Below are 12,950 nucleotides of genomic sequence, written 5' to 3'. Positions count from 1 at the left end.
CGAACCAACAAAACGGTATTTTTTCTGATCCGAAACCGTTTTCAATTCTCGTAAATAAAATCTTAAAATATATGTATATGTAAATAAAAATTCTTGTTTCTTCAACCAACATATAATATAAAGTCGAGACATGGACAGGACGACTTCTCGGCCCCTTTTTATTCTTATCGATGTTAATTATTCATCAACTATTAATATGGAATGCATACGTTTAATTCTAGAGCGAAGACCTTATCGGCTGGATGCTTTGGTCAGTGTCGAAGACAAGAGCGAGCTGTTCCGCGAACCGCTCCATAGCCGGTTCGGGCAATATAACTTGCACGACGGTTCTGGTCTCGCCGTTCTTGTTCTTGTTCTTCCACGGTATGAGCCAGCTAATTCCCCAACGGGCTCCCTCCGTCAGCCCTCCGTGCACCGGCGGGCCCCACCCAAGGTCCACGTCGTCCAAACCTAAACGTCTTACGTCGGACACAGCAGGTATCCCGTAACGCCGGCGGTCGCCTGCCTGTCGTTATAACTAACAGATCGATGGACCTGACGTACGTACTCTTCCGTCGCCCTGGATTTCGCCTCTTGCACCAGCCTTAACGCAAATTCCAGAGGTCGTTCTGATAGTTCTCTCACGGTCTCTATGGCTCATGGCGATAGCCAGTCGCATTTTGGAAACTGGGGGGCGGTTCAGGGCGATGGTTCGGCAATGCCAGAGGAATGAAGCCAGCAGGTCGAACGTGGTGACGCGGCCGCCGAGTTCGGGCGGGATGAGTCTGCGTATGGCTGAGATCTCTTGAGAGCCGAAGAAGAACGAGCGGAGAACCATGGGGTCCTCTGGGATGGAATAACCAGCATCGTCGTACTCAGGGTGCGCGTGTGTTACACGCGGTGGGTCCCTCGCGGTCAAGAGGTGACGGTCCCAGACCGGTGGGATAGAGGGCGCGTTTGAGCCACGGCCAGCTCCTCGAGGTTCTTAAGAAAAGTCTGCAACCGGCACCGTCACACATGACATGGTTAAAGCTGACGGTGAAGATAAAACCTCAATATTTTAACGGCGTAACCTGCACCGTTTTAGGAAATAAGTGTCATAATTAAGGGCTTACCGGACCACGTCCATACCCTCTAGACTCTTAGTTGAGAGTTATAAACATGAAATGATATATAGATATATACACACACACTCTCTTTTTGTAAACCAGTTTCTAAAACATGAGTCTTTGCAAGTAATTAATGTATCCGCAGAAGTTCGTAGCATGGCATGGCACGACAGATGTTGTTTGTCCGGTGTGGATGGTCTGGTGGTTGTGGAAGCACAAAGTGTTGTCCACACCCAAATTTCGAACTCCCGGCAATCACATATTATAAAAAAAAAACGACAGATGTTGATCATTAGAAAACTTGATTACTTGTCTTGGGAATATTAATTATTATTTTAAAAAAAGCCATAGTGATTTGAGGTAATTTCTGTGGCATGTGATGTAACATGAAGATAAAAGCAATGGAGAATCAAGAAACCCTAGCGGACCCTCGGCATCAAGCAGAAGCTCCTCTAAACAAGGGAGAGGGGGTTGAAGATCTTGCCCGAAGTCATCGAGAGCCACGTCAGCATCGGCCTCGACAAACATTGCACCTTCTCCGTTACAATCCACCGTTAGGCCCCTCCCTAAGTCGGCCGGCAAACGGGTAATAGTAAACGAACGTTTCGGCCAGGGCTTTGTGGATCACTTGGGCGGGGGCGGAGCTGATCATATGGACGAAGGGTTGTGTCTGTAGAAAAAGATAAAATGATCGAGTCGTCTTAGACCGATTTGATCATCAATTAATTCGGAGAGGATCTTCAGCTCATGTGGCATTGGCTTCGCCGGAGAGATTAGCTCCGTCTTCCGGCGAAGTACTTTGAACACCAACGATGTTGTCTTTGAGATCGACTCCATAGCTTGTTTGGATAAAATTATAGAATCTTATGTGATTATTTGGATTAAGAAATTAAAAAAGACAGAGGATTTCTATTTGAATGCATCCTGAATTTTGTTATGAGTTTCTATTTATTGTTATATTTATTTCCACCTTTTAAAAGTTTTTTTTTTCTATCATAAGCTTGGTCATTTGGAGGTGGGTCTTTTTGTGTAAATATTAGTGCATAAAGTTTGGTGGTTTACTTTTTAGCGAGAAATTACATCGATTTGTAACAATTATATAATATATTTTACCTCCTAATAATCTTATTGGACCAAACGTTCGGTAATTTTTTTTAAATTATTTTTTCTCCTTTTATTATTTCTAATTTACACACTTAATTCTAAACCATGATTAATAAACTCAGAATCTTAAATTCTAATATGCTAATCTAAATCCTAAATTTTAAATAAATCTTAAATTTTAATGGTTAGAACAAGTTAAATTTTTAGGATTTACTATTGGTTTAGCATATATAGAATGTGGTCGAGAGTTTAGAGTAGTTTAGGATTAGGATTTCATGTTTTGTGTTTACAGTTAATTATAAATTAGGAATAGTAAAATGAAAAGAAGGGAGGGAAAAAAGTAGAAAAATTAAAGAATTGTGAAACGGTCCAACAAAATTATTAAACTTAGAATTAGAAGGATCTTTATTAAAAAAAACCCCTTGTATTTTTAACTTTTAATTTTTTTTATTACATTTATATTTCAGTCAGATTATAAATAATGTAAGCTGATTTTGTTTTTGGATTCTTTTATACTTTATTTTAAAATCTAATAAAAATTTATCAGTTAGTGAAAATTTAAAATTGATTTGGATAAAAAATATGATAGAATGGAAAGAGGCATATTAGATAATTAAGATTAACATGGAGTATATATGAGAAATTTAAAACGTTGTGTATTTTATTCCACGTATATATATATTCTCGAAATCACCATGTATCGCGATAAATAATAATGTTTTTTTATAATCCGAAAGTTCACCGGGCTTTTGGTCCGACTACATCTCCCAGAAGACCGGAAAAACCCAGGTGAATGTCCCTCCCGACGCTTGGGTTTGAACCCAGAGTGAGAGCATGCTTTGTATGTTCTCTCACCACTAGACCACCCAAACTTGGGTGCGACAAATAATAATGTTGATTTATTATTTCAACCACTTAGTTGGTCAAAAAGAAGGGTATCTATTAACCATAATTGTAATAAATACATTATTTTTATTTTAATATGTTCAATCATTAAATGGAGTTTTCATAACTAAATTTAGTCTGAATTAATGATTGAGAAACAATATTTAGGGCCCGACTTGTTATGCCGCTTCAGTTGCGTTTGTGGGTGTTAGCGTTTTTAATACGTTTGTTGGCGATTGTGGACGGTTAATATTGACTGATTGACAATTGACTGTTGACAGCAATTATGGTTGCAATTAAAATCGAATGATTAGTTGAGTACGATTGCGGTTTAATGTAAATTATCAAAAAATATAATTTTTATATATATTTTACAATAGTTGCAATTAATTTTTATTATATTTGAAAAAACTATTTATCAATTTTATAAAAAAAATTAACATGATAAATCTTATCAATTTAATTTATTTTTAAGTAAAAAAAATAATTTTATAATTTAAAATGTTTTTTTTAAGAGTATATTTTGGTTTTTTTTATCAAACGTCTTGAAACTTAACAAAACGCAAGTATAAAATTGCGATTTAAAATGCTGCGTTTTCCAATTGACTGAAGTCGCCGAAAACCGTAACCATTGCGTTTGTCGAGGGTAGCTAGCTATGCAATGAGTCGCTCCCTTTGAAATATCTATGAGGGATTAAAGAGGCATCCCTTGTCCCCTTGACTTCCTTGATTTACTTGCTGATGTTTCAGGGCTCATGGCTACGAAATAATGAAGCGCGGGGAAGAAGGATTTCCCGCGGCGCAGCAGTTCTTCCATACCAACTTAGCTGCCCGGTTGGCTTAACAACCGGTACACCGTAGCTTGGCCCAACCCAGTCCTCTCGTAAACATAAAAATATCGACCTAGAAAAAAAAAATAACTCTTCAAAAAACATTTAATAAATACAAAAATTGAAAAAATAAATAGATGAATTTTACTACCAAAATATACACGAGAAGAAATTTGATGCGGTTCGACGCATGTTTTTTTAATGTATATGTGTGTATACGTATGTGTATGTGTATCACGTGTCGCCTCGGTGTTCGTTCTCCGTGATTTTCTAGGATATTTTTATTAAGCTTTTAGAAAATTTATAAATAAATTGCATATTTTTAGTTATATATGTGGGGTTACTTGTGGGGGCCCAGAGAACGGACACGAGGTGACACGTGGAGGGTATAACTGTAAATATCACGGAGATTTTTTTTTCTCGTCCGTCTCCCATGACGTGGACACACAGTGATAGAGAGAGAAATTAAAATATCTTAGAAAAATCATCTCTTCTGTCTTAAGCACATGTAGAGCTTATTCGTAGTCGGACAAAGAATCTGCAATGAACAAGAAGATGAAGAAGAAATCTAGGGCACACGTATCATTATGCTTAATCATATAGGTGTTCTTGTAATTTTCTACGATTCTTGTTATTAGTATAACGATATTTACCCATCTTATCATTTTTTTTCCCAATGAGACAAAAGGTAATCAATATATCATTTTTATAACATAAGGCTTTTTGTTGATGTTCAAATACTAAGTCACATTTTGTTAATTGAGATTTATTCTAAAATTGTTGAGAATTCAAGATTTATTATTATTATAATATTACATTATTACAAAGAGACACATGATCTGGTCGTAGGCCGCATAAAAAAAAAGATAAATAAGAAATAATACTAAATAAATAGAAGAAGTGATACAATAAAAAAAGGACAGAGTTCTTTTTTTAGTTTAACTATAAGAGGAGATTATATGAAAAATGTAACCGATTCTTTCGTTTACTTGGGTCACTGGCCGTCTGCCGGGAGTTTCGGGTTTAATACCGATATTTTAGCAACAAATCCAATAAATCTAAGTGTAGTCTTTGGTGTATTGATCTTTTTTGGAAAGGGAGTGTCGCGGGTCATACGACCTACGGCCTGCGAGCAAATCGTGTGTCGTCTGCCATACTGTAGGTCATCTACCGTAGACTGTAGGTCATTTACCGCAGAACGCAAATCATTTTTCACAAACGACAGGTCATCTGCTACAGTTTTCTGTTGCAAACATTTTCTCGAACACCTTATGTGCATAAAAAAAATGATCAGAATATCACAGAAAACGAAATTAACCAAAAGAGTATTTGAATAGATTAGATAAACTATAAGAAACAGAGGAAATAGATAAAATATTGGAGAACAAATAAGATCAAATAGAAAAACGTACCGATTTTTAAAAGATAGATTCCCACAAAATCGTAGAAAAGTACTATAACAATTCATTTTGATATTTAGAAAAAAAATATAATATCAAAAATTGTTTTTTGTGAGATATTTTGCAAATTTCGTTTTTTGTACATTTTGCCAACTGCTTTTTGTTTAATTAAGATAGGGGACGCGTGTCGAAATCGAATGCATTCTGAATTTTATTTATAGCCAAAACAAATATCATATCTATTCCCACGTTTAATTAATTTATAGGTTTTATTAATATCATAAATGTGGTTGTTTGGAGGTGGAATTGTGTTTTTTCTGCGGTGAAATTGGATTATCAAAGGTAGGGTTAATGTTGGTTTATTCAACCCGCGCGTTAATTGTGTTGTTATTAAGGGGGCGACTGGTTGCACCGCCGCCACCCGCAAACGGAGTAATTGCGATTTCCGACGGTTGCGGGCGATTGAAAAACTGACTGGTTGAACCGCAACCAACCGCAACCGGAACCAATCTTGTGTTTTCTAATCGCAACTTCCAACTTGCGTTTTGGTAGCGGTTTCCGACGTTTTGACAAAAAAATAAAATATTTTTATTAGGAATTATATAAAACATTAATATATATATTGGTGATAATTTTGTTTAGTGTTATGATTTGATATTATTTTTTAGTATTATATTTTAATAAAAAATACAATAGTATAATTTTTAGGTTTAATAATGATTATTTTTAATAATTTTTATAATAAAATTATTTTTTTACTTAAAAAATTTAAATTGATAATATTTATATTTTAAATTTATTATTTAATTATTATAAATTTAGTAAAAAAATTTTATCAAATGATACGAAAAATTTAATTAAAACTATTATAAAAAATTATTTTTAAATAATATTTTTTTTGACAATTTATATCAAAACGCAACCGCAACCGTAATGAACCATTCACTTCTAACTGCATTCACCCGCAATCGCTACCAACAACAACTTCTCAACCAGTCAGTACTAATCATTTATAATCGCTATCAAACGTTCTGAAAACGCTGCCACCCGCAACCGCAATCGTTGCGGTACAACCAGTCGAACCCTAATTGGAAGACCAACGACGATGATAGTGATATCTATCCATCTCGTCGTTTTTTCACCAACGAGACAAAAAAAAAGCTATAAGTACATCACTTATATCACATATAGACATGATGTTGAGGTTCAAGTATTAAATTATATTTTTTTAATTCAAATTTATTCTAAAATTTTAGAGAATTCGAGATTTAATTAACAAACTTTTGTATAAATTAAAAAATATATATTACAATTGTATCTTTATAAAATTATTTCCATAAAAAAGAACTATCCCAAAAAATATATAATACAATAATTTAATATCTGACTTTATTTATATTATTATAGTTTTTTAGCTCCGACTGCGGTGCACTTTGAACATCAATGAGGTTGTCTTTGAGGTCGTTAGTTGCGGCTCTATATCTTGTCCGGATGATATCGAGTTTTATGTGATTGTTTAATGGGAAAATTTGCAGTAATGTACCACAAAAAAAAGTTTTGATATAGGATATCTAACGTATTTTACTCGATTTTACATATTTGTAGACATTCTAGAACACATTTGGTTTCGATATTGGTTGTCCACATATAAAGACAGTACAAGAAAATCTTCAAATTGCGTCAGACTTTGTGACATAATATTCTGTCGCAAACCTTTTACGACATAATTTGCTACAAAAAATTCGGTCACCACAAATTACAACGGAAAACAGATTTACGACGGAATATGAAAAAATGTTGACGTCGCAAAATCCTTTGAAAATGTGCGAGAGAATGCGACAGAATCGTGTCCGTCGTAAAAACAAACCTTATATGCGACGGAAAGTCTATCGCATTTATTAATTTTATTTAATTTTGTGACAGATTTGCGACAAATGTTTATGTCCCAACAGTCATTTTCGCTGAAAAAAATTCAAATTTTCGCAGTTTTTATTTCGAATTTTTGCCTTTGCGATGGATTTGTGACGGACATATGTGTCGCAACACTTAATAAAAGTCACGACTTCGTCTTTCTATTCCAAACTTCGAAATTTCAACAAAAAATCAAAATCTGTCGAAATTTTTGCCCACAATCGTTTTTCTTCAAAATTTGCTAAGGTATGTGTGTATATATGTGAATTTGTATGTGTATGTATATAAATATGTGAATATATATATATATGTATATATGTGAATATATATGGGTATATATGTGAATATGTATGTGTATGTGTATGTGTGTGTTGTGTATATATGTGAATGTGAATGTGTGTATGTGCATGCGTGTATGCGTGTATGTGAATGTGTGTATGTGTGTAAGTGAATGTGTATGTGTTTATGTGTTTACGTATGTGTGTGTATGTGTGTTGTATATGTATATGAATGTGAATGTGAATATGTATGTGTGTGTATGTGTGTTGTATATGTATATGAATGTGAATGTGAATATGTATGTGTATTTATGTATTTGAATATGTGTATGTGTGTATGTGAATGTGTGTATGTGAATGTGTATGTGGTTGTGTATGTGTGTGTGTGTTTATGTATGTATATGTGTATGTGTGAATATGTATGAATGTGTGTAATGTATATGTGTAAGTGTATATATATCAATATTGCTGGGTCATACGGGATCCTAGACCGCCGGTTCAAAATCGTGCTAGGATCTGGTCCGCGGGCTTACGTAGCGGAATTGGCGTTCAAAACGATTTTGAACCGCCCACGGACCAATCTTTCGATGAAGAACTTTCTTGGAGAGAAAACTAACCTTTGAATCCTTCTATTCACAATCCGATTGCGGTTAGGTGATCACAACCAAGGTGTTGAAAGTGTCAACACCCTCTTGGGCAGTCCACACCCTTGGGATGGATTCCAACACTTGGAATCTTGCTTGCTAGAGCTTGAAGAGAACAATTCTCTTGTGTATGGATCAAGAACACTCTCTTGAGCTTGAGAGAGAGTTCTACAGAGTTCTTCAGCCTCTCAGATGGCTAAGGGTCGGGATTAGGTCGAATGAATAGGTTCTCCACCTGCTTCACACCAAGAAAAAGGCGAGAAAACGCGAAGTTTAGATTTTTCAGTGTCTTGGTCCAGGGCTGACCAACTCTTGGTCACTCGGACCAAGCACACGTAAAATCCGAGCTTTGCCGACAGTCCGTGATCCGGCGGACCAGAATCTTGGTCCGCCGGACTAAACACGATCCGAACCATGAAGATGAGTCCGCCTGACTTGTTGGTCTGGCGGACCAAGATTTCGATCCGCCGGACCAGCCGAACTCCGAGCCAACCCGTTTCGGTCCGTCCTGGACCAGCCAGTCATTTTCGCCAAGTCAGTCTGTTTCACCTAAGTTCGTCTGGTCCGGCTGACCAACTCTCGGTCAACTCCGGACCAGACCTCAAAGACAAAGAAAAATCCAATTTTTCTCGTCCGTTCGATCCCGTCCATACACGTCCATCCCATATATGTGTGACCCTTTAGGCTCCTCCGAATACGGCAATAAACGCGAGATCCAATCTCGCTTTACAAATCATAAGCGGTCTCTAACAAGACATTATGATTACCTGTATCGGAAAGAGTTAGACGTGATCTAACCAAAAGTCAGAGATAGCTTCAACGATGATCCTCTTTGTCTCATGATATCATAATCGAACTCATATTTTGAATACTTTGTCGTATCCCGAGTAGACTGTAAGAGATAGATGACATTCATCTATAGTGCGACCACACATTTCTACAGTCTCACTCCTACGATGGGCCCAAGCGATATCTCTCTCTTTCGAGAGGGACAAAGTTCCATCTTAACTATCTACTATCCATTACATGATTCATAATGTACCCGAGCCACGCCTTTATAATCATCCGGTTAAAGACGACGTTTGACGCAGTCAAAGTACATTACTCGTCATGATGGATACAATAGATATCTCAGGTCTGAGGATCCAAAGTGAACCATCAAGTGAGATTCAAGTCATGGATTAAATCCAATCGACAATCTCACGCGAGTCATCCGGTCACTTGTTCCAAATAAGTACTCATGACCATGATCCGTATCAAATACGCATGATCATCACCATGATCATCCATCACGCATCATGTTAGTCTTAATTCATCATTGCTCCCACAATAACAAGCGACTAAGGAATTTAGGATCGTTCATAACGATCCATGGATTTCATTATTTATCAAATATGCAAAAATAAATAATGAACAAACAATGCATTCATCCAATAAATACATCGTATCATACATAGTTCTCATATCGTATGATCATCCTAGAACATCACATCCATCAAATATATGTATATGTAAATTTATATGTGTATATATATGGGTATGAATGTGTGTATGTGTATGTAAATGTATATGTATGTGTATGTGTATGAATATGTATGTATATATATGTATATGTGTAATGTATGTATATATAGATATATGTATATGCTTATGTATAATATAGTTTTTATATTATTTTTTAAATTAAAAAAATATTTACGATGGAATGATCTGTCGCAATCTGTCACAAATTTTTAATTGCGACATATTCGCTTTGTATTTGCGATAGATTTTTTCTGTCGTAAATTCGTGTTTTTCTTGTAGTGAGAGAGCAAAAGGAGTAGAAAACATGGATTATGTAACATCACGGACGAACCGAGAACATTTGGAGTTGTTTCGGAGAAAACGTGAAGCTCGAAAAAGTTAGATTGTGCAAGTCTAATAACTTTCACTCTACGAGTCCAAATCATGCATTCTCTATACCATTGGAAACATCTCTTCGATATCTACGCATAGACACCAAGATCACCCAAATCCGATTTCAGAGCAGAACGTTATGAGCGAATTTGTGAAGCCTATCAAAACTGCTAAGTGACACGATCGTGTCATTTTCAACCACACGATCGGGTCACTTACCAGATTTTGAAAATATTCCGAATTTTGGCCTAGAAAAAGAAGGGTTAACTAGGGTTAGCCTTCAAGGACGAAAATATTCACACTTTTGATAGAAAATACAACCTAGAGCACACAAAAGAGGGGGATTATCAAGAGGCAAGAGATCGGAGTAGAATATGGAGATTACGAAGGCGGAAAATCGACTAAGCATTCTTTTTTTCTTCTATTTTACGATGTTTTATATTATTGATATGAACACTGACATCTCGATGTTTAGTGAATAGTTCCTCTGCTGTAGATTAGGGATTTGCTATTTAAGGATCTTTGATTTTTAATTCCAAACTCTGTGAATTTATTTATTCTATTTGGTTTATTGAATTGTTCTTAGTGCGTTCGGTCTTGTTAATCGGTTGATTGAATGAACTTAGAGTTTTAATTCACATAGAGATATGAGATTCTAACCAGGAAATAATTCAATAAATAAAACCGGTATTACATCGAGAGATAGATATTTGCCTAAGAATTATGATATCGTTCGTTCATGCATCCAAGGTTTTAGACTACTGAATCGAGAGATTAGTAGGATAAAACCTGGATCGTGAGGTTAGACTCGAGAGAGTTAATCTCTACTTTGGAGCTTGAATTTCCCTGAGTTGGCTAGATAAATCATTGAGTTTGCATCTTTTGAAAGATCATTGCATGTAAAGCAATCCCGAAGCCTGCAGTGTTCATAGTTTACAATCTTTTTTATTGTTTGCTTTGCTACACTCTCACACTCATACTATTTTCTCTGTATTTAGACTTGGATTTGGATTTGATTTTGTTGTTTAATTATCCCTGTGTTCGACCCTATCTACTACAATTGATCCGTACACTTGTGGTATTTGTTGATTCTAGTTAATTATCACTTGATTCATATTTCTACACCAAGATTGACGACATCATGTACATAAAATAAAATGATCATATGAATACCACAAAAAAAGAAATCAGGCAGAATAATATTTGATTAGATGCGATAAAGTGTAAGAAATAGAGAAAACAGACGGACAAATCTCAAAACTCAATGATTTCTAAAAGACAATTATCACATAATCGCAGAGAGATATAGACGCGAAGATTTAGTTCAACCAGCAAAAAGATCGAGAGAATAGGTAAATGGACACGGTCGTTATTATCGTTAATTATCTGGTCGCGTTTGCATTCTGTTCATAGTGTAATCACGGTCGTAGTTAGCGTTAATTATCTATTCGTATTTGCATTATGTTCGTAGTATAATCACGGTCGTAGTTATCTGGTCGTAGTGAAATCACGGTTTTAATTATCTGATCGTAGTGAAATCACAGTCATAGTTATCTGGTCGTAGTGAAATCATAGTCGTAATTATCTGGTCATAGTCGTAGTTATCTGGTCGTAGTGAAATCACGGTCGTCATTCTGGTCGTAGTGAAATCACGATCGCAGTTATCTAGTCGTAGTTATATGGCATAGTGAAATCACGGTCGTATTTATCTAGTCGCAGGTCGCAGATTGTAGGTCGTAGGTCATGCGACCTACAGCCTGCGACCAAATCATGTGTCATCTGCCAAACCATAGGTCATTTGTCGTATACTGTAGGTCATTTACTGCAGAACGCAGATCATTTTTCACAGACGACAGGTCATCTGCTACAGTTTTCTATTACAAACATTTTATCAAACACCTTATGTACATAAAAAAAATGATCAGAATATCACAGAAAAAGAAATCAACAAGAAGAGTATTTGAACAGATTAGATAAACTGTAAGAAATAGAGAAAATAGAGAAAATATTGGAGAAAAATAAGATCAAATATCTTGTCGCAGACCGCAGGTCACAAGTCGTAGGTCATTCGACCTGCGGCCTGAGACACATGATCTGGTCGTAGGCCGCATGCCGCAGGTCGCAGGTCATACGACCTACGGCCTGCGAGCAAATCATATGTCGTCTGCCAGACTGTAGGTCATCTACCGTAAACTGTAGATCATTTACCGTAGAACGCAAGTCATTTTTCACAAACGACAGGTCATCTGCTACAGTTTTCTATTACACACATTTCATCAAACACCATATGTGCATAAAAAAAATGACCAGAATATCACAGAAAACAAAATCAACCAGAAAAGTATTTGAATAGATTAGATAAACTGTAAGAAACATAAGAAATAGAGAAAATATTGGAGAACAAATAAGATCAAATAGTAAAACGTACCGATTTCTAAAAGATAGATTACCACAAAATCGTAGAAAAATACTATAAATGATCATTTGAGTATTTAGAAAAAAAATATAATATACAAAAATTGTTTTTTTGTGAGATATTTTGCAAATTTCGTTTTTTGTACATTTTGTCAACTGCTTTTTGTCTAATTAAGATAGGGGAGAGAGGGCGCGTGTCGAAATCGAATGCATTCTAAATTTTATTTATAGCCAAAACAAACATCATATCTATTCCCACGTTTTAAAAGTTTTTTTTTTGTATCACGTTTTAAAAGTTAGTTGGGAATAATGTTATTTTATTCAACTCGTTAATCATGTTGTTGTTAGTTGGAATTGATAATAACGATATTTACCCATCTTATCATTTTTTTCCCAATGAGGCAAAAAGGTAATCAATATATCATTTTTATAACATAAGGCTTTTTGTTGATGTTCAAATATCAAGTCACGTTTTGTTAATTGAGATTTATTCTAAAAT

At 35.5% G+C, this 12,950-nt stretch overlaps 1 protein-coding gene across 1 annotated transcript; it reads right to left on the bottom strand.

Annotated features, from left to right (window-relative positions):
* Positions 1 to 217: 217 nt before the first annotated feature.
* On the bottom strand, positions 218 to 817 carry LOC104821157 ((Z)-3-hexen-1-ol acetyltransferase-like). The gene is made up of 2 exons (XM_010551957.1): positions 548 to 817; positions 218 to 505 (listed from the first exon to the last, which is right to left on the bottom strand). The coding sequence occupies exons 1-2, from the start codon at positions 815 to 817 to the stop codon at positions 218 to 220; spliced, it is 558 nt and encodes a 185-aa protein (XP_010550259.1).
* Positions 818 to 12,950: the final 12,133 nt, after the last annotated feature.

This window comes from Tarenaya hassleriana, unplaced genomic scaffold, assembly GCF_000463585.1.
Source record: "Tarenaya hassleriana unplaced genomic scaffold, ASM46358v1 Cleome32, whole genome shotgun sequence".
In the NCBI taxonomy this organism is placed as follows: domain Eukaryota; kingdom Viridiplantae; phylum Streptophyta; class Magnoliopsida; order Brassicales; family Cleomaceae; genus Tarenaya; species Tarenaya hassleriana.
Note: the sequence above shows the minus strand (reverse complement) of the source record. Positions and strands in the feature narration are given on the sequence as shown.

Coding starts and splice junctions, on each gene's coding strand:
- LOC104821157 (XM_010551957.1), bottom strand. CDS start 817: ATGGTTCTCCGCTCGTTCTTCTTCGGCTCTCAAGAGATCTCAGCCATA. Junction 506..547: donor AAATCCAGGGCGACGGAAGA/GTACGTACGTCA, acceptor TTATAACGACAG/GCAGGCGACCGCCGGCGTTA.